Source organism: Centroberyx gerrardi, chromosome 6, assembly GCF_048128805.1.
Source record: "Centroberyx gerrardi isolate f3 chromosome 6, fCenGer3.hap1.cur.20231027, whole genome shotgun sequence".
Lineage (NCBI taxonomy): Eukaryota > Metazoa > Chordata > Actinopteri > Beryciformes > Berycidae > Centroberyx > Centroberyx gerrardi.
Genome location: NC_136002.1, coordinates 14022290 through 14044092, shown reverse-complemented (window position 1 = coordinate 14044092; position 21803 = coordinate 14022290). Strand labels below are relative to the sequence as shown.

The following is a 21803-nucleotide window of genomic DNA, read 5'->3' as shown; positions in this document are numbered from 1 at the left end:
ACAAAGTAAATTTATTATTTCCATGGAATGATCATAAACTGGTTTATCTTCCCATAGAGTAACATAAAAATACTATGAAGAAAGTGTGACATGGAATGTGTGCAGACATTTACTTGAAGCAGTGGAATTTTGCGCTTTAGCATGTCTTAAAGGGCCAGCTGGGCGCCTGGGCCATGTCATAACTGCTAACAAGGCCAGTGAGAATCAGAAAGTCAGGAGGGCACACACTGTGGGGAAAGACAGGATGAAAGGTGATGGTGTTCACTGACTCTTACCTCCAGTGCATAACCCTTTCTTTCACTGCATTTACCCTGTTGTCTCTTATATTCAACTCTGTGTAAACAATATCCTGATTGTGTTTTGTTCTGTGTGTGTGTATCTCTCTCTCTCTCTCTCTCTCTCTCTCTCTCTATTTCTCTCTCTCTCTCTCTGTCTCCAGCTTGTCCACAGGGAACCTATGGGCAGTCCTGTAACAGTCTGTGCCGCTGTCAGAATGGAGGTTTCTGTGACCCTGTGGCTGGGAGCTGTCTGTGCCCACCTGGGGTGCAGGGCCTGCTCTGTGAGGATGGTGTGTACACTCTCATTCGCACACACACACATGCACATGCAGGGAATGCAGAGAACACATACACACACACATATACAGGCGCATGCACACACAGGCGTGAATGCAATGACCAGGCTCCAGGTTATCCTTCAGCGTGTGTTGAATGTGCTGAACACTGCTAGAGATGTCATGATTTGAGATGAACACAGCTCACAGAAGTAGGCATCCAGGCTAAAATGTTTTCTGGCATTACTCCTGCCGTGCTGACAGGTTGTCCACAGGGCTACTTTGGGAGGCAGTGCCGAAGGAAGTGCAACTGTCCCAACAATGGACGCTGCCATCGTCTCTATGGAGCCTGCCTGTGCTCTCCAGGACTGTATGGCCGTTTCTGCCACCTGCGTGAGTACACACTGGACCTTATATTAGTACATATTGCATAATAGTGATGATGATTATGAAGATGATGGTGATGATGGTGATGGTGATGATGATAATTATATTCCAAACAATGAAATATCACTAACTCAAAATCAGTTCAGGAGTTTAATGTCATTTTTTTTATTACTAATTAAAAATACATTGCAATTGTGTAAGATATGAGAGACTTTGAATTAGAAAGTCTGATTCTCAATAGGGGACCTGCTGTATAGGGCCCAAAAAGTAAAAACTTAAAGGTAAAATCCACCCTAAAATACTAACTCTAAAAAAAGACGATGTAGACGATGTGACGTCTGTGAAGAAATTTCGAGTTCAACATGAGAAAAATTTTTAACTATCAAAAAAATCAATGGTAAATGTCAGATTTTGGTGTCAGCCAAAAGGACTTCTTTCTAGACTCACCGACGTTCAGCAATCACACAGAGAGAAATGTATCGTACAAGAGGCAGAGAAACCAATTTTTCCACTGACAGCAGCCTGTAGTAAGTAACCTCAATAGACCAGAATGCAATGCAGCCACTAGACATCTTGTGCTTTGAGTAAGGGGTGCAACTCTTACTTTTTCTTGACCGGAAACACTCGCTCTCTTGCTTTTACTGTCGTTTTCACTATTGCTATTGCTGTCTCCCTACACATAAAACCAACGGCTGGATGCAACAATTTCAGGCAAGTTCTCCGGGGGTTGTCCAAAGGCATTTTGGGAAATGTAGGAAATCAATAACTGAAGTAGAAGTAGATGAGGCAGGCTGAGGGAAAGTGGATTCACCAAAAAAGTAAAATACAACACGTCATCACAAAATAACAAAATAATGCATTGAACATCACAGTTTGATGATATGTAACAGTGAAAGAGTATCTTAGGGTTGAATTTTCCTTTAAATAAGGAGTTCAAACCTGAAGAAATCTGCACTCTTCAGTGATGATGAGTAACATAAATAACACCTTCACCCCTTCTCAGGTTCACTAATAGGCTAAAACTGGTAGCCTAATATTAACACCACTGATACTTTGTTAGTTTGCTGCTTGTTATAAAACAACAGACTGCTATTACCAGGTTAGTTTATATTTAGGAAATGATTGCATTATACAGTAGTGATATGGTACAAACAATGTACACAAATTTTTATGCTGTTAAATATTGGGTGAATAAACATTTACATTTTGATGTCACATTTACTCTTCCTCATTGGCTGTGTGTAGCCGTTTTGATGGCGGCACCAGGTGAGACGGCAGCTCTCTGGGGAGCCAGTGGCCTTCCAGTTTCCCCTCGATAAGGTGGATGGCTAAAGCAAACTCCTCATTGTCCAGCATGCCATCACAGTCCACATCAGACAGCCTCCAGATGTGAGCAAGCACAGAGTTGGGCAGATGAGTGGTCACCATCCACTCTTTCACTTTGGTGCCGCTCAGTCTGCCCTCAACTGGACAGAGGCTGTAGAAAATCTCGTCATATTTCGGCTTATATTTCTCCACCGCCCACTCATCCAGATCTTTTTCACCGCTCTCGTCATCTTTGGGAATTTCCTTGAAAGGATCTCTCTTGTAACACGCAGGCCTGAATGTTCCCAAAAATTCACCATCCAGCACCCCGGGTAGGGATTTCTTCCACAGTTCTTGTTGTTGGAGTAAGGGCATCAGCTTTGCGATGTCAGTGGACAGGAGCTTGTCCAATGAAGCCATGAGGCTTGGTTTTAGGGTCTTGAACTTTGAGAAGTCTTGACCCAACAGCCGCTCCTGAAAATGGAGGTACGGTTGAAAATGAATGATTCTGAATTTAACAACATTACAGATCTTTTGCACTCAGTTGATCACGTAAATTCTCAAAATATGGTTTGCATGCAGCAAGTATAACGTAGTGGTCAACCTGCATCTTGGTGCAGTCGGGGAAGTCGCCAGCTGGGACTCGATGTTGCTGCTGGATCTTGTTGAAGATTACGGGAAGCTGGTAGATCAGATTGTGCTTCTTCGATTCTTTGCAAAAGATGGTTGGCATTTCCTGCTTCAGATAGCTGATAATGTGCGAATGAGCCTAGGAAGGGGACAAAAGCAGCTGTGATGAGCGCAACTGAAACAGTGTCAAAATCACAGCATTATATTACTGCACTTTGTGGTTTAGTTATCAGTGCCAAACATGCTGTAGCTCAATTTGTGGATATTTACCCAAATTATGGATTAGAATCGAGAACAGTTTAATTCCAAAATGCTTAATATCCAGCATATTAAATAACCTTTAATAATACTTGATAGTGATTTCTGATAGATAATTGAAAATATCTCTCACCCTGACTAAGCGTGCCCTCTTCACCAGGTCATTCAGCTTCCGCACCGCAGCATTTCGGGGCAGGTTCCTTATGTCGGCCAACAGATCCTCTTCCTCCAGCTCTATCAGCTGGTAGTGGTCACACGTCTGCCTCGGCTCTGACCAGAAAGATCCGATGTAAACCCGCAGAATCTCGGGGGTTCTAAACACTTTCCCCAACGACCACATGAGGGCGCCGTACACTCGCATGAGCTGCTGGGAATCCACCCTGTCGGCTTTGTTCAGGACGACACGCAACTTGTCCTCGTAGCCGCACAGAGCCCCGAAGGCTCGGGTGAGCTCATCGGAGAACTCCAGCTTATGTGCATCAAACAGGAGGATGATTCGATCCACACGCTCTGCAAACCAGCGCAGCACTGCTGGGAAGTCGTATCCTGGGGATAAGGAATGAAAACATAGGGTTTTCATTAACATTGTATGTAATGTGGCAAGCCTCATTGCCTCAAGAAGTAGAGGAATATGTAACATATCCCAGTGGCCCTCATTGGTTTCAAGCCATTTTGGTTACACCCATAGATTAATATGTCCATAAAGCAAAGCAAAGCCTGCCCAGTGACTACATCTCTATCCAACTCGCTGTCATATTCTTTCATGCACTCTGCTTCTGCTTCAAGAGTTTGAATTATGTTGGGCTGAAATATTTTCATTTCATCTCACTTCGACTCTTCTCTTAGCAGCAGTTTAAATGCCTGGTGTGGTATGCTGATAGCAATAATGCTGTCTGGCTTTAATAGTTTAAAATTCAAGTGTGCATGAAAGTAAATGCTTTTCAACCCCCAAAGTACAATGAGAAGGAAAGTTTTATTATCTCACCTCGACTCAATTTTCTCTTAGCAGCAGTTAAGATGCCTGGTGTGTCGATAATGCTGATGCTCTCAAGGACCTGGTTTGGCAGCTGGGCACACTGAAACCTGTGGGGGGAGAAAGTAGATACTTAAACATACATTTGAAATACTAATCTCTATGCTGACTCAGTTCAGTAAGCTTTATTTGCATGAATAAACAATGTTTTCTGCATCAAACTGCAAAATTTGTTTTAGTATTTAGGTCCTGCAACATGTGTTTCCATTCATGAAAATGCTTAACACAGGCAGAAATATTCAAATGATATTCATGAGAGAAAGAAGGAACAAAAGAAAAAAGAAAGAAAGAGGAGAGAGAGAAAGAAAGAAAGAAACTGAATCAATCAACCAATACGTTTTGTAGGTTTGTTACAAAAGTAAGAAATCCTTGAAACTAAGAAAAATCTATCCTTTCCTCGCTCTCTCTCATCCTCCATCACATTTCTCTCTCTCTCTCTCTCTCTCTCTCTCTCTCTCTCTCTCTCTCTCTCTCTGTCTCTCTCTCGATCTCGATTCCCATCACCTGTTCAGAAAGGCATTCCCAAAAGGGTTGAGGTTGCGAAAGGGCTTTTTTGGATCCACTGTGAGTGCATTTCCTGGGATAATTCCCTCAACCTCTCCGCACATAATGGCAGTGAAGCAGTCGGTGGTTGGCTCCGGCCCAACTCTGCTACCGGGAAAATCTTGTTCTATGAGATACCTTAAAACACACACACACACACACACACACACACACACACACACACACACGCACACAAACACAGATATACACACATACAAACACACCATCATCATCAGCACCACCTCCAACAACAATGCAGCCACAATGCATTCAGTATAATACATGTTGTACACACAAAACTCCTCCAATCTTTCAGATGCATGAAACACCTTAGAACATCTAGAAATGGATTTAACTTCTGTAAAAGTGCAATACCTGATGAAAGTTGTCTTCCCCGTTGAGTACTGGCCCATCACCAAGACCATCGGTTTGTTGTCAAAGTCTGCATCCTCATAGCTAGGCGAGTGAAAGTGATGGAAAGAGTAGTACTTCTCTATCGGCAGCAGTCTCTTATAATAAAGATTCTTCAGCTCCTCTGTCACCATATTGACATCATCCAGTGTTTTCGGGTTGCTCCTAAGCCGGCGGAAGGACATGGTGATAGTGTTTCGCTTTCGAAAGCTAAAGGAAATCTCTCAAACCGGTGTGGAAGCTGCTCACTCCTCTAAGACCAAGCTGAATTTGCATGATGGAAGTATGTGCGAGCCGAATATTATCAGAATCTCACAGCTGTCTGTTCCATCCTGCAGCGGGACATTTAGAGGGTGGAGAGGGTGTAACCAGAGACTGCAGCTGCACCTAACAAAAACCCAATGTCAAGCGGGACAGGGTGGGGTTGAGTTCAGTTTTGTAATGGTTTGTTTCTGAAGAGGGACAATCCTGGCAAATTTCATGCAGATTGATTGTTCTCAACCCACAGTGAGGATTTGGCAGTGCTTCATTTTGAAGGGGGTTTACATAACACCATGTGGTGCTGTTACTTAGAGATGAACTTTGAGATAAAGTTTTCAAAAAAAATCATCAGCAACAGTAGCAACAATAGTGAACATCATCATTGTTATTGTGATCATCATTATCATCATCATATTTCCTTTAGCTGTCCCCCTCTCAAAGCACTTACCCAACTACTCAGCCTGATCTCATATCAAATGTATAGTTATAGCTAGGAAAAGTTATGTACCATAATTTTGTATGATATTCTACGAATTGAGTGAAACAGGAGGCAGGGGCACATGTTACACAAACAGACATTTAAATAGTGTGATGAAAAGTCAGGGTGTGGAGGTCGGGGTGTGGTGGATGGATGTTCTAGTTCAATTCCCAACTCATACCAAGAACTTTTCTACTGTGAGTGAAGCTTTCATTTTCAGCAAAAGTGTTTTCTTATTTAATCATGACACTTACCCTAACCTTAACAAAAGTTGTTTTAGCTCAGTGACAGGTTATGCTGCTGACCATTGGTAGGTGTAATATGAATCAAGGCGAATGGCCTTGCGAAGGTACAGTACGAATCTAGGGTGCAGAACTTTTCGTAAGATATCATACGAACGTTGTATGAGAAGACGTTGAAATACCACAATGAATGTCAACATAGCGCTTGCTGTCTGTCTGTTCTTGCTGTTCTTGGGTTTGTGGCCTGGTCCTTCCCTCAGCCTGTCCCAGGTGGACCCACGGCGCAGGCTGTTCCAAGGAATGCGACTGTGTTCTAGAACATTCCACTGGCTGCGACCCCAAGAAGGGAAGCTGTTCCTGTAAGCCTGGATACCATGGCCCACAGTGTGAGAAAGGTAAGCACTGCAGAACAGCATTTTTTAATCCATTTATTTATTTAGCAAGGAAGGGTATTTAAAACAGCTCCACCAAAGTGGGCAAACTGCTACTTTTCTATCCGTGTTTTTACATGAAGGACCCCCAAACAGATAGGCTTTTGGCTGAGGATCCCCAAATAGATACTCACTTTATTTAGGATGCCCCGTATGATGTGTGAGATGTGCTAACTCATGAATCAGATTAAGTAAAATTACAGTCAAATTCAACTATCAACAATCACTGTCCACTCTAAAACCAAATTCACATGTTATTCTCATGATCCGGGACAGCTCATTATAAATAAGAAGAGCCGAGAGTCTAATCTGTGTTTCACTGACAACAAACTAGAAACCACCTTTATGGACAATGATTGATTTTAGAGGGGAACTAAATCTCTTTGTGGTTATGAAAATGTTCATCATAATAATGGAATCAAACTATTTGGGTGTGAGCAGAGTTACAGAGAGCTGCTTGATGACATGACAGATTGGAGTCATTATTATCTGGATTCTAGCTTCAGGAAAAAAGACATGCAAGATCACAGGAATGAAATATGTTAGATCTGATTTAAATTACATTTTGTCCTTACTATAAACATTCTGAGGTTGACTCCCCAACTTGCTCTTGCAGCCAGAAGTTGATTTAGGGAACAAATTATCCTGGGAAAGCAGTTTATGAATTAGCTGTGTGAATGCTCTTAGAGACCCATCCCTGATGATCACAGAATACTCAATCAGCAGTTGTTTGGGTGGGATTACCCACCGTACTAGGCATGTCGGCATATGATCACAAAATGTTGGGAAATGTATTTTGAGCTGGTCCTTTAATGCTGTCTTGTTCTGTGTGTGTGTGTGTGTGTGTGTGTGTGTGTCCCGATGTAGAATGTGTGCTTGGCTTCTTTGGTGCCGGCTGTGAGCAGCCATGTGACTGTCCAGGTGGAGGGTCATGTGACCCCAGGACTGGAGAGTGCAGCCAGCGATGTCCTGCAGGCCTTCATGGAGACAAATGTCAATTGGGTGAGACAAGCTTTAGTACCAAGAGCTGCTTTAACTCAGTATAATGGACCTTGTTCATAAAGCTATAGTCAAGATATAAGTTTTCCTTTTACCAACATATACAAAAAAGTGTATGGAAAACATTGTAAGCGTATTGTATACAATCAAGTATATTCCAGGTGTAAATTATACTGTAGAGTCTCTTCAAAACATTTCACATACATCCTTAAGGTAATTTGTTACCTTTCGAACATTTCAAACACAATTCTTGATGTATGAGGCCATCCACAAAGCTCCACTCCACAGCACCCTCATGTGGTCCTAACCCTTAATAGTATAGGGGTTTACCTCACTGTGCATACACATACTGTAGTATGTCTGTGTGCATGTGTGTGTGCATATTGTGTGGCAGTGTTTTGCGTGGGCTTACATGCATGTGTCTGCTTGTGTGGGTTCTTGCATGCATACTTTATGCTTGTGCATATATGTGTGTGTGCACATGTCAATATGTGTTTTATGTGCATGTACACTGAGTACAAAATATCAGGAATGCCTTTCTGAGTTGCATCTCCTTTCTCACAATCAGTTTCTGTAGCCATAATGGCTAAAAATCCTTCCCTAACTTGTCTTCTCCAATACATCTTCACCTCCCTTCAATGGATGAAGTGGATTTAGTAGATGAAAGCAATAAGGAATCATACTTTTCTCTTGGGTTCACCTGGTCAGAGCAGGTGTTCCTGTTATCATGTACAACCAGTGTGTGTGTGTAAAAGGAATGTGTGTGTTGCTCAGCAGGGCTTCCTCTGGCCGCTTGCTCTGCTGGCTGATGGAAAGTTCCGGTGGCTCAGCTCTCTGTGTTGTGGTCCAGAACAACACTGAGTATCGTTCAGGAGCCTCTGTTAAACTCATAACTTTGTGTCTCTATGGAGTGGCCCAAGATAACAGAGCAGAGTTACAGTATGTCCGCTCTGATGCACAGTCCAGGCCTCAGCTTGTTTGTTTTATTGAAGAGAAGAAAAAAAAAATCATTCACATTTTCTGGATTGTATCTAGCTTAGTTTCCAGGTCGGGTTGTGATAGGGGCCAATTACTCCAATTACTACTACAGAGGCTATTGGCAGAAACTGAATAAATAAACAGAAAATTGTTAAGTATTTCTAAACCTCCGCTTCTCCCTCTCTTTCTTAAACCATTCACCAGTTTGTGTAATGCCGTGTTGGAATGTGTTATGCTGTGACTGTTGTGTTGTGCAATTCTGTGCTAATATGTGTTCTGTCTTGTGCTGTGCTCTTGCACCATGTGTTTTTTGTTTCATTGTTGATGTATTATGTTGTGTCGTCAGCCTGCAGAGCAGGGCGCTATGGAGAGAGCTGTCGTCTGACCTGTGTCTGTGGAGGGGCTCCCTGTGATCCCATGACTGGACAGTGCATCTGCCCTGCTGGGAGGACAGGGGACTCATGTCAGGAAGGTACAGTTAAAACAGAACATGGAAAACTATATAGGCCTATATTATCTTTCAGTATTATTTTTAGGGCATTTCTGCCTTATTAAGTTGCATATGGTGTGGTATAGTTTAATATAAAGTGTAAGGGAGACAGGATAACATGCAATTAAGTTTGTAAGACAGTTTGAACTCAGGACATTGTGAGTCCACAGTATTATCCTGAGCCTGCTGAGCCACCAGGATGCCCTAAATTGTTCCTCTTCTGTGTGCTCCTGTAGGCCAGAGCAACCACAAAGTTTGCCCTGTCCTTTATAGGTTACTGCCCCATGTGAGACATTTTAGCCTGTTTAGACCAATTGAATACCTCCAAGTGAAATTATTCAGCTAATTTTAAGTGATTTTACTAAGAAGTAGGCCACTTAAATGGGTTGCTGATGATATGTTGATCTGAAATATGATGCTTTCCTCTGTCTCCCCAGACTGCCCTGCTGGTTTCTGGGGGTTGAAGTGCCAGTCATCTTGTAGTCCCTGTGAGGACGGAGGCTCCTGCAACAAGCAGACTGGTGTCTGCGACTGCAAGCCAGGTTTCACTGGGACACTCTGCCAAGTCGGTGAGTGTGACCCAACTTTAACAGAACCGTTAAAGAGACAATTTTTGTAATAATTTCTGCATTGTTAAACATGTGCTTTTGTTTTCTTGCTTGAAATATTTTGACCACTCATTCACCCCCTTATGTTTCAAATTAAAACATTGTGTTAAAGGATAAGGCCGGTGTTTTTTAATGCATTGCTTACCGTCAACAAATCCTATGAAAATAACAAAATCAACAATGCATTTGCTCTACTCCCGTTACTTTCTGACTTCCCATGTACCGTTTTTAGCCGTCAACCCGGAAGTCATTGGCTCCAATTGTAAGCTAAAAACCTTGAAATACAGCTCACAAAGACATAGTTTCAATTTTAAAAATCGCTAACTGTTACCACGAAAAGTCAGGCTGTTGTAGTTATTACCAAATCAAATTCAAATGGGAACAAATTCTTCATTACGCCGGGGACTATTTTCTGTACTATGGAACTACTTTCCTGAGATCGCAAACTTGTTTACGGTTGGCTTATTAAGTTGTTTGAGGAAAAAGTCGGCCGGCCCGGTGCATCGTGATGATGAAATATGCTGCCCAGAGCAACGGCACGGCTCTTTGACGTGTTTTTAATCGTTTTTTTAATACAATGGAGTTCTATGGCTGCTGGGACATGGCTGCATTGGGCACCGGCTACATGGATGAGATTTGCTGGCAAAACAAAATCATTGTTGATTTTGATATTTTCATAGGATTTGTTGACGGTAAGCAATGCATTAAAAAACACCAGCCTTTTCCTTTAAACAATAATTGAATGATGTCATTTCTATAATGTGCTCTGCTTGTTATTTCAATTCTTGAAGTGTGAAGTCAAAGAGCTTTTCCAATTCCTACCAACCCATTGTGTCAGTCAAGCATGGTGGATGACTAAAGCATTTTCCCTGCATGCCATCCTGTCTGTAGAGTGTCCTCCTGGGTACCACGGGCCAGGCTGTTTACTGCGCTGCTCATGCCAACCTGATGCCAGTTGTGACCCACAGACTGGAGGCTGCTCCTGCCCGCCTGGCAAAAGTGGCCACGACTGCACAACTTGTAAGAATGTTTTTTAAATGAACATTATATTTAATTTTAGTCGTTACAGTGAAGGTAGACTGGCAGATAGGAAAGGTAATTATGACAAAATTGCAGCCAAAGCAAAACTTGTAGGCCTACTGTGTTTTCACCGTAATGTTTGCTGACCTTCGCAGCATGTGAATCTGGTTACTGGGGCCAAGGGTGCGCCAATAAATGCCAGTGCGAGGACAGCTCTCTTGGTTGTGACCCAGTTACCGGCCAGTGTGTGTGTGAGGCCGGCTTCAGCGGAGACCACTGTGAAAAGAGTAAGAGCCATAATTCTGTTGGGAAAACATCAAATGAACTTCTTATAATACTGTATCACAGACCATTTCTCTCTCTTTCAGCAGATATATTTTAGTGAATGCTGCCACCATGGGGTGATTCTCTGTTATAACATCATTCATGTACAATACTGAATCTAATAATCTGGATATTCTTTGTTATTATAACATATGTTTTATTTCAGTGACTTTGTAATTTGTTTTAGTGACTTGGAATTCACTTTATAATCTGAGCCCTTCATAAGTCAACTATGACTCAATGAGTACTGGGATATACTTCCTTGAACTAGATTTGGTGCCAAACATGGCTCTAAGACATGGAAACCTGGCTCTAACTCTAACACAGCATTTTGTATGGATTTGGACCGAAAGTTGGTAGCAGGATAGTTTTTGGTGGGTCCCCACATGACAACAGTTCCAATAGGTTGTAATCATTCTGGGTCCCAGAGCAAGAAAAATTAACTAAATTTGGATCCCAGCCTGAGGTTAAAAACATTAAGATGTATTGCATTGCTAATAATACTCCTGATATTCTGCCTCCTCTGTATATCCACCATTAGAGTGTGTGAATGGCAGTTACGGACAAGGCTGTGCCCAGCAGTGCCACTGTCAGAACGGAGCTCTCTGTGACCATGTGAGTGGAGCCTGCACATGTTCCCCTGGATTTGCTGGAACCTTCTGCGAAAAAAGTAAGATAACTAAGGACTTTTTTTTACTAAAACCAATTATGCTTAAATCTACACAATACCCCAATGCTCACTTCATTCTGTGATGCATTTGATTAAATGTACCTAAATTCTCCATTGGATGGGATGATACCTTTTATAAGAAAACTTAAGGTATCTAAAGAGCTACTGTAAATTATTTCGCCTAAATCCATTCAGTAGTATTGGACATTAATGATGCCAGAGATTGATCCAGAAACCCTCTGACTTCTAGTTGGCCCCCCTAACGTACCTGCCAACAGAACAGAACAGTGACAGAATTGTGAGGAGGCAGAGATCTGGTGAATGTGTTGTGAGTTCAGTTCAAGAGCACAGTAGGCTCCATCATTAGGAAATGGAAAAAATATGTAATTACCCAGGCTCCTCCTTGAGCTGGTTGTCTGACCAAACTGGGGGAAGAAGTAACTGGGGAAGAAGGACCTGGGTCAGACATTGTTGCAAGGACAACAGTCAGTGCAGCACTTCACCACAGCCAGAAGGAAGCCACCCCTGGAAAAGAAAATGCACACGACAGCAACCTGGGGTTCAAATACCTGGGCCAAATACCGACACATTCTTAAGGAGAACCTGCTTCAGAGTGCCAAAGATCTTAGTTTGGGGCAATGGTTTATGTTCCAACTGGTCAATGACCCTAAGCACCCAGCCAAACCAACACTGGACTGGCTTCAGAACAAGAATGTGAAAGTCCTTGAGTGGCCCAGCCAAAGCCCAGACTTGAATTTCATTGAAAATCTGTGGAATGACTTGAAGGTAGCTGTTCACCGATGCTCCCCGTCCAACTCGATCGAGCTTGAGCAAATCTGCAAGGAAGATTCGTAGACTTGAAGCTGTAATTGCTTCCAAAGATGCTTCTACAAAGTATTGATTCAGAAGGTTCAGTACTTATTTAAATGAGATATTCCTGGATTTCATTTTTCTTTGTCACTGTCACTGTTTTTTGTTGTAGATTATTGACAAAATCTTAATCAATTTTGAATTCAGGCTCTATCACCACCAAATGCAGAAAAAGTCAAGGGGGTTGAATACTTTTTGAAGGCACTGGTTTCATTTTCAGTTTGTCTCCTAAAACTGTAGTTTTGAATGATATCTGTATTTGCCTCATGTCTATATTTACCAAGAATTCTGTCCAGAAAAGCAATACATGTGGTCAGTTTTATTGACAACTACTACTTTTATTTTCATATGTATTTTCCCTGCAACCAGCTATGTCATCCAACAAGATGTCCCATTTGCTAATCCTGATCCCTGCTAAAGGCAATACTGCCCCTCTCCTTTGCTTCACATACAGGTGACGTTATTATCACGGTGTTGAACTCTGTATCCTCTAGAGGGCGCTGCAGGATATTCTTCTGGTTTTGTTCAGCGCTTTCACAGTTTCAGTGAATCATCAAATAGTGTAATTTCATAGTCAAATCCATTCCAGTGAAAAACAAATGAAAAGCAACTGCAACAAATCACAAAATAGAATCTATATTAATCATTCTGGGATAGACGGACTTGATGTATTTCATAAGCTGCATATGCCAGAACAGTCATTCTGTCATTTTAAGCATCGTGCCATAGCAAACCCTTCATATAATTGATACTCTTCTTGTCATCGTGATATTTTTCCTGAATATAAAGACATACCAACAGTCACAGAGTCTTAACAATGTAATAGATTTGTTCTTGATTATAGTCTTTTGACTGGAAGTGGTCTTATGTTATTACAAGGTGTAAGATTTACTGTAAGTGTACTACCAGCCCCAGAAATTCATACCACCTCAGTAGTACATGGGGCATCGTAAATCATGGCCATGTCACACTAGAACAGAGCTTCACATCCCTAGTCATAACAGTCTAATGGCCTCAGACGCAGACGTCACTCTGATTGGACGTTGCTGTGGAAATAGGGCTATCGGTCTGGCCAGATTCTGTTTTTTGAAGGCCTTTTCCCCTCAAACAGAGGTGTCCAGTTTCTCAGTCTTCTGCTGGGCCTCTTCCTTCAGGAGTAGTCAGGAAGAGGCCTGCACTGTGAGAAGGACCAGATCTTTCTAGTACGTCTGTCCGCTCCACAGAATTAAAATGGAAAGAGGTGGCATTCCCATTCAAATCAACAAGGGTGATTTGGTCCGTCCACTGGCAGAACTTTTGATAATGTAACATTTGACTCAGAAAGCTTGTTACCATGGCAAAGGCATTGCTTCATTGGCCATTCCCGTGGCACTGAGGTTGAGGCTAAAAGTGTTAGTCAAGTTTCGTCGGAAGGAAACAAGTCAATGGGCCCAGCTCTCTTGACCGCTTCTTCAATTAACGTGCATCACGCTCCGTTTCTGTTGCTTTGATGTTGGCATTAAAACAGTTGAGCTGGCTGCAGTAAAAAAGAATTCTGGTCCGACGGGCATCAAACATCTGCATTATTGTCAAAGAAACCGGGCTGTTTTGTTGTCGTTGTCTTGACCTCACTCAGTGTATAGACCTTGAGTGGCACCAGGAAGCTCTATTCTATGTTCTCTCTATCCACTCTATTTCTGTGGTCTGCTCTCCCCGGCTGTGTGGTCCCAGGACCTGCTTTATAGGCTGACAGCAGTGGCTCTTACACAACCAGGGATCTGGAAATAATCCCCCTGTCTTAAAGAGCTCATTTAGTCTAGAGATGGAGTCTGTCAGCGATGGCACAGTGTGTGTGGTGGTGGAGCGACTCCTCTGTGCCTACCTATAAACACAGGCTCAGAGAGAAGAGTCTACACTTAGAAACACTAGCAGACCCCCAGGCTAATATCAGATGACAGATTGCTGCTCTGGGGTTGATATGGAACCCAGTCGCCCCCTGCTGGTGTAAACAAATAATAAACTTTGCCGTTTGGAAACTTCAGTACAGCCTCTGTGGATTTGATGTATGTATACTGCAGCAGACATGCTGTAGGCAGAGAATGTATTTGGATTGAAAGCATTTAACCATGTTGAGGTGATTATGCCCGTCAGAAAGATCCCCCTAAGATGGAACAGAGAAGTTTTTTTCCCCAGTATTAGACATTCAGCTTCTATTTTGCTTAGGGTTGTATTCGTCTTATATAACAGCCACTTGGTTAAAATAAATCTGACAATAGTTTGAAGGCAAGATTAACAATATGTGTTTTACCTCGTGAAACATTAGTGACACATTTCCCCGCGGGACATAGGAAGACTCGCTTGTTGCCATGGTTTCAGTAATAGGTATCATAATAATAAACAATAGACAATAAACCAGTGCCTTGGTACAGTACCGTCCACAGACCTACAGTACAGCTGGTTTAAAATGACAGCATCCTCATTGGACTAGCTTTAATAACATCATAGCCTAACCACTACAGAGGCAGGCGCAGACGTCATGCTGTCAGCGTGGGAACACAGCAGTGGCCATGCCAGAAACTGCTGAGCAGGAAGGATGCTTTTCCCAATAGCAGCCTTGTGGCGAAAAAAGGCGGAGTGGACAGCATCGCCACTTGGAGCAAGAAAAGGAGGGTATGATGCATACACTGTTGGGAAAGACCCTGGGTACAGTGGCATTTAGAGTGGATAAAAACACCCAAGTTGCTCCGCTCTCCTTGTATACATGTGCCTTGCTGCCATTTTCTGTTGTACTCCCATTTGTGGCTTCCTTTGATAACATTGTCCACTCCTAGAAGAGTAGTATGTAAATGAGAAGAACTGTTGGCCACTGAGATTATTGGAACAGAAGGTATATAGAAACTGGGCAAGGGCCAAAACCCTAACCAGCTCCAGATTTTCTGACACATTATGAGAGCAGAAAGCAGAAGAGGGTACTTGAAGGGAGAAATGTCAGCAATGACTGTCAATCAATCAAAGACTTTGGCAGAGCCAGAGCGGCGTTCCTGTAAATACAGACCAGAATGGAGGAACTTGTTTTGCAGAATACAACCATTATGCTTGTGTTACGCTGTGATCCCCACAACTGTTCGGTGACAAATTGAGCAATCAAAAAAAGGCAGTGAATAAACAGAGTCATTCTTTCCTGCTCTGGTGAAGTCATGCTTACAGACAATATTTACATCCCAGTAGTGGAAAGGCTCATTCATCCCCCAGCCTCTGGCTAAGTCCTTTTGGATGGTAGGCACTGTGTTTACCAAACTCCCTGAGTGTCTATTGACTCTACACACTTAAACAATCTCTCTGGCCCTCCCTGAGAATGGGAAACAGACTCTTACACTGGCATGTCCATACACCAGCAATGATATGTGTATGTGTGTGTGTGTGTGTCTTAGGGGGGCACGGTAACCTGGCTTTGTTTTGCCTTGTATCGGTGGGGCCTGTGGACTCAGCAGGTGCTCTAATTACCAGCTCTCTGCGCGCCCCCCCCACCCCCCAAAGGGAACGGCCTCCGAGCCGCCATCGGCTTTGATGTGGCCCAGATACACCACACATGTGGGACATGAGCTCACTTAACGAACGCAGACGCTCCGCAAATGAACAGCCGCAGCATGGTACTGCAATTTGATATTGGTATTTTCGGTAGGTGGTAAGACAGAGAGAGAGAGAAAGTAGGAGGGTGAGAGGAGTGAGATGGGGAAGGGAAGAGAAAGAACAAAATAAAAAAAAAAGTTGGCATCTAACCCTTTTCCTCTCCTCTTTTGTGAAGCTGCCAGTTCTAACCAGTCGGATGTTTTATCTTGGCCCACAGTGTGCCCGGACGGCTTTTACGGTCTTGACTGTGGCCAGATGTGCGAGTGCAGGAACGGTGCCCGCTGCCACCACATCACAGGAGCCTGCCTATGCACCGCCGGCTGGGCAGGACCACACTGCATTCTGGGTAATGGAAGCCACATCATTAAAACGGGGTGTGAGGGAGGCCCTCGCTGCAGCCCATCACGACATCCTCTCCTTAAACACAACTGCGATGTGTTTGTGAACAATTATCTGTATAATGAGACATTGCCAATGACTTTTTTTAGGGATGGGTAAGGGTGGAGAAAGGAGGGCGGACAAGAGTGCTCTTTGGCATAGATGTTTAATTGAGGTCTATTCTGGATAAATGCACCCACGTGTTTATAGAGATGAACATCGGGAGAAGGAGAGCGCAACTTGGAAGGCTCTTTTAGTAGGCTAACCCATCAGTGTTCTCATGCTAAGGTTTCCTGAGCATTTCATGCCGTTGTTTTAATGAATCCAGTGAAATGCCCACTAAAGTTCAGAGTCTGTCATTCTCAAGTCTTATTCAAGGCTCTCCTCTTTGCCACAGCCATTTTGTGGTCCTGACTACCAGAGCCAGAGTCAGCAGAAAGCCACTAGCATGACTTAATGATGCATCTCTGTCATTAGCTGGTTTCCCTCTCTCTTTGACTCAAATGTCATCGTACACATTGATCATTAGGGAGAAGTTCACAATATGTGCGCCGAAAACCAAAATGCCCCCAAAAATGTCCGTGCCTTTAGTCTTCTAGTCTCACACATCCGCAGTGGATGGAGCTGCAGTGCATTACGAGATCATACTGAATGTGTGTTGTGTGTGTGTGTGTGTGTGTTTGTTTGCGGTGTGCATGCGTGTGTATTATATGCGGTACGACATCATGTGTTCGTGTGTCTGCTTGTGTGCCGTGGGTTGTGTGTTTGGGCAGAATGCCCGGAGGGTCGTTTTGGGGAGCGGTGCAGTCAGACCTGTGAGTGTCAGAACGGTGCCAGGTGTGACCACGTCAGCGGGCGATGCAGCTGCACGGCCGGGTGGACGGGAGTCAGCTGCCAACTGCGTGAGTAGCTCATCACTCCGTCCCATACCGTTACAACAAGAATCCTATGAGATTCCTATTGGTACTTTTTTTTAAGCGTACCAGTCAAATGACCGTTGTAGAAGGTTGAGATCATTAGAAATGCCCTTTCATGCCTTTGCAAGCCTGCATGCACGCTCACTCACATGCACACTAAAGCACATGCACACATGCGTGCAAACACACATGCACACAATTTTCTATATATTCATAGATTACACTCTCTTCGAGTCTAAGTTTAGAGTCTTGCTATGAAACTGCACCTATTCACAAGTTACAGTTCTATTCAGCTTTCGTTTGTCCTTTTCGTGGGAAAATGACAAAAAATAATCTTAAAAAAGGAATTCTATTTAGTTGAGTATTTTGCCTGCCCTGCAGCAGATATCCCACATAAATTTCAATTAATGAAATGTTATTGCACATGGATATTAGACATGGCTAGTGGATATTGAGATGGATATGGATATCTATTTTTTCACATAACATTTATAATAATCAGTGTCACATCAGTACCCATAATCTCTCTAACACTTTTATGGCTCTTCTTTCTTTTGTATAATGACTATATGCTTCATCTTAATGTGAATTCACATCCATTAACTCTTAACTCTTACTTTTATTGTATGTGTGTTCAGCCTGTCCTGCAGGACAATACGGGGAGCACTGTTCCCAGCAATGTCTGTGTCAAAATGGAGGCTCATGTGACGGGGTAACCGGTCAGTGCTCCTGCCCCCATGGCTGGACCGGAGCCGCCTGTGAGTTAGGTGAGTCCTTCTTCCTCAGTTAATGCCACTTCAGATAGAGAAGTAAGTACTAGACGACTAGCATCACAGTCTATGATGGACAGACACTTAAACATTTTAAACAAATGCATGATTTGTAGTAAGCACAGAGTAAGGGAGCTGAGGGAAACGCATATTTTTAGGGATGTGGCTTTAAATATTTTGAATATCTTACTTGATGAAATGAAAACCTTTTGTGTTTCTGAGGTAAAGCAAGCCTAAAATGTAACTTTGATCTGAGGCGTCCTTTCCCTCTCTCCTAGAGTGTGAGGAGGGGCGTTATGGAGAGAACTGCAGCCAGACCTGCAGCTGTGCCAATGGAGGGAGATGTGACAGAGTGACAGGAAGATGTATCTGTCCGCCTGGCTGGACGGGAGAGCACTGTCAGACAGGTGACTTAAGGAATGTTACATCAGCACTTCAGACATAACTATAAAATGTGTTGTAGCGTATTAGTTTGCTTTTAGCAATTTAAAGTACTTGATTACCATATTAAACACTATGTAATTAGGAACCTATTTTTTGTGTATCCCACTGAGTAGGGACATACTGGACATGTACCTTTGCTAACATTTCTGCTTTTGAGTAAAAGTGCAGCAAACATAAAACATCGAAGGAGCCAAGTCAACTTACCCTCAGTAAATAAAGGTTAAAGAAAAAAGAAAAAAAAAGGAGAAAGATGAACATTACAAAATGCAATGCATCGCAGGTAATTTTTTTTTTCTTCCCTGACTCTGATGTTGCATGCTGAGCACAAATGCCTGTGTGTTTTGGCTACAGCCTGTCCTAAGGGACACCATGGCGAGGGCTGTGAGCAGAGGTGTGACTGTGTCCATAGTGCGAGCTGCCATCACGTGACGGGCCGCTGTGAGTGTGAGCCAGGCTGGAGGGGAGCCAGGTGCGACAAACGTGAGTGCGGACAGGACTGAGGAAATTGCAACTGCTAACACCCGTCATAGTCATGTGGATGAATAAGTAGGGACTGGTGAATGCCGGACTTTCAGAACAAATACTCATGACAATTTTTGGGGAGAAAAATGGCTGTGAAAAATTATTGCATTTCTTTGCATTTATTTAGCATTTGAAGTAAAATTGTGATGACAGGTTTGATGGCTTCTTTGTATTTGAACAAAAAAAAAATGTATCATCTTTGGAAATGTGCCAAGGCTGATATAAGGTCAAAATTCAAATGTATGCAAATATCAGTCACTAATATTTGAGCTCTTCTCTATCTGTCTGGCCATGGCATAATATTACTGCCATCATATGTACCTACAATATGATCATTGTTTGATAAGAGGTTATTTTTGTGATAGACAACATTTCACAGGATTGCTGTGTTAGTTAATGATATGCAATGCACTCCCAGCCTGCCTCCCAGGGTCCTACGGTGCTTCCTGCACCCAGCGGTGTGGATGCCAGGCTGGGGTGTCCTGTCACCATGAGACAGGGAGATGTGGCTGTCCTGCTGGACTCACCGGGAACGGCTGCGAGAAGAGTAAGAGTGAAGAGACAATCTATTCTCTATTGCCATCTATTCATGATAGAGGAGTGAGATCCAGATCTTGACAAAATAGTAGTTCAATACACCAACATAAAGACTTTCCCCAGGGAGCCTAGCACTGTAATGGTGTAGGGGGGGTGTCACTTTTGTCAGTGTTCATGTTAAATGAATATATGGGTCCTTCATCTTTTTGATGGAAGTGGAAAACACAATCTCGTGCAGTTTCAGAATATCTGACAAATGTTCATTATGTATAGCTGGCCATTGAGAAGGGCTTGGCATATGGCTAATATCCCTGTCATGCTTTTCAAACCATTGGTCTGCCATATGTGCCTTGTTTAGGGACGCTGTCATCCTGGAAGACACCACTCTCATCAAGGAGGAAAGGCATAAAGTGATCACAACGAATCATTATGTTAATACTAATTAAAATTTCCCTTGTCCTCTTGGGGATGATTACCATTTATGTCATTCCAGGAAACGCGCTCTGCACCAGTACAGCGCCATTCACTGTGGCAGGACTGTATGCTAATGTTTCATTATTTAGACCATACCCTTTAGGTCTGTGTAAGAGCAGCTTCACTACTCAACCCTTCACCACTCTCTTTCTACCCTCGGCCCCCCCTCCTCTCCTCACACACTCCCCAGACATCTGATAAATGTTACACACCGGTTGCCAAGTAAAACAGAAGGCATTGTTTTTGTCTCCTCGGCGGCGGATAAGGGCTTTTGGAAGGCAGACATGCATAATGACAGCGCCGTAATTGCCTCTTTAGTCTGGAGTTCTTTCTTATCTGTCCCCCACGCTGCCTACTGCTGCCTGGCTGAGTAGCTAAGTGCTGCGGTCTCACCAGAAAACATGTTTGGTTCACAGATTTATCTTGCTCGCTATGACTGATTGTTCGTCTGTGGACTGCATTCATTACTGTGACGAGCATGTGTGTATGTATACAGAAAGTGTGTGTGAAAGAATGTCTGTGTGTGTGGTGTCTCTGTCTGTCTGTGTGTGTGTGTGTGTGTGTGTGTGTGTGTGTGTGTGTGTGTGTATGGACACCAGGGAAAGTTCTCTGCAATATGGGTGTTGTTACCAGTCAATACTGAATGTCCCAATATGTCCTGAGAGTAGTTTGAGGAAGGATGAAGGGAAATTACATTCCTCTCTGTTAACTCTGTTAACTCTCTGTTAATCTACTAAATGCATCCATGTTTAAGGCCCTATCTGTTGTCCAAATGTAAACAAAATGATCTCCCTACAATGTAAAGATTTAACACAGTGTTGGAGATGTGGTTTAATTTTCCAAGTCAGTGAGAAAGCTGTTAATATCCAGTAAGGATTTGTAATTTGTTACAGCTGGACTTGAGTTGAGAATAAAATAATTTTGTTACAACTGTCTGAAAATATTTCCAAATGCTTGTTTTCCATGTGAAAGTTGTACTTCAAGTCCATTCCATTAGTGTCCATTGTATTCTCATGAAGTTTGGTGCAATTTTTACCATATTTCCATAAATACTGCTCATTGGCTGCGTAGGTTTAGAGTTAATTACAAACACCTGCGCTTTGATTACCAAAACCTGTTGTTTGATAATAAACACGTGGAATTTGCTACCGTGATCTAATATAACCATAATTGATGTATTCAAATAAATCCTGAATTTGGGCTTTAGGGAAACTGATTTTCCAGGAAAACAGCAATTTTACTGCACATAATTCCTCTTGTTAAATTTGAACAAATGGCCCCACTGCAACATGTATGTGACATGTCTCTGGTTGTGTCTCCTGTAGCCTGTCCGTCTGGCATGTATGGGCAGAACTGCAGCCAGCTGTGTCAGTGTTCAGGAGACCAGGAGCAGTGCCACCCTGTGACTGGGAAATGTACCTGCCTACCTGGTTACTATGGAGCCCGCTGTGAGTTACGTAAGTATACTGTTGATTTACTGCTGTCAATGTGGACTAGCATGAAGCATATGTGTAGAGCAACAGAGAGGTGGGGATAAGTGGGATAAACAGGCCAACATGGTACACAGTTGGCCCCACTTGAAGATTCCTATCCAAATCATATATTCTTAGATCATTTGTAAACAAAACCCAAACATCAATTTTATATTTTTGTTAGCCTGT

At 42.9% G+C, this 21803-nt stretch overlaps 2 protein-coding genes across 2 annotated transcripts in view; one reads left to right on the top strand and one right to left on the bottom strand.

Annotated features, from left to right (window-relative positions):
• The window catches only part of egfem1 (EGF-like and EMI domain containing 1), a 66561-nt gene that overhangs the window by 36876 nt on the left and 7882 nt on the right, over positions 1 to 21803 (top strand). Inside the window, exons 15-30 of the mRNA XM_071916376.2 lie at positions 440 to 568; positions 818 to 946; positions 6362 to 6496; positions 7400 to 7534; positions 8856 to 8981; positions 9437 to 9568; positions 10499 to 10627; positions 10783 to 10914; positions 11493 to 11621; positions 16318 to 16446; positions 17252 to 17380; positions 18034 to 18162; positions 18444 to 18572; positions 18961 to 19089; positions 19550 to 19678; positions 21468 to 21599. Coding sequence (XP_071772477.2) covers positions 440 to 568; positions 818 to 946; positions 6362 to 6496; positions 7400 to 7534; positions 8856 to 8981; positions 9437 to 9568; positions 10499 to 10627; positions 10783 to 10914; positions 11493 to 11621; positions 16318 to 16446; positions 17252 to 17380; positions 18034 to 18162; positions 18444 to 18572; positions 18961 to 19089; positions 19550 to 19678; positions 21468 to 21599 — 2082 coding nt within the window. The remainder of the gene's footprint in view (positions 1 to 439; positions 569 to 817; positions 947 to 6361; positions 6497 to 7399; positions 7535 to 8855; positions 8982 to 9436; positions 9569 to 10498; positions 10628 to 10782; positions 10915 to 11492; positions 11622 to 16317; positions 16447 to 17251; positions 17381 to 18033; positions 18163 to 18443; positions 18573 to 18960; positions 19090 to 19549; positions 19679 to 21467; positions 21600 to 21803) is intronic.
• On the bottom strand, positions 2159 to 5305 carry LOC139925131 (EH domain-containing protein 2-like). Its single transcript, XM_071916377.2, has 6 exons — positions 5085 to 5305; positions 4671 to 4847; positions 4119 to 4216; positions 3267 to 3679; positions 2850 to 3014; positions 2159 to 2719 (listed from the first exon to the last, which is right to left on the bottom strand). Exons 1-6 carry the CDS (start codon positions 5303 to 5305, stop codon positions 2159 to 2161), a joined length of 1635 nt encoding a protein of 544 aa, XP_071772478.1.

What these genes read in the sequence shown, in the direction of transcription:
- LOC139925131 (XM_071916377.2), bottom strand. Translation starts at nt 5,305, where the DNA reads ATGTCCTTCCGCCGGCTTAGGAGCAACCCGAAAACACTGGATGATGTC. An exon ending in AGAGGGCACGCTTAGTCAGG is followed by an intron (nt 3,015 to 3,266) that starts GTGAGAGATATT and finishes TCCCCTTCCTAG; the next exon opens with GCTCATTCGCACATTATCAG. An exon ending in CCGACTGCACCAAGATGCAG is followed by an intron (nt 2,720 to 2,849) that starts GTTGACCACTAC and finishes CTCCATTTTCAG; the next exon opens with GAGCGGCTGTTGGGTCAAGA.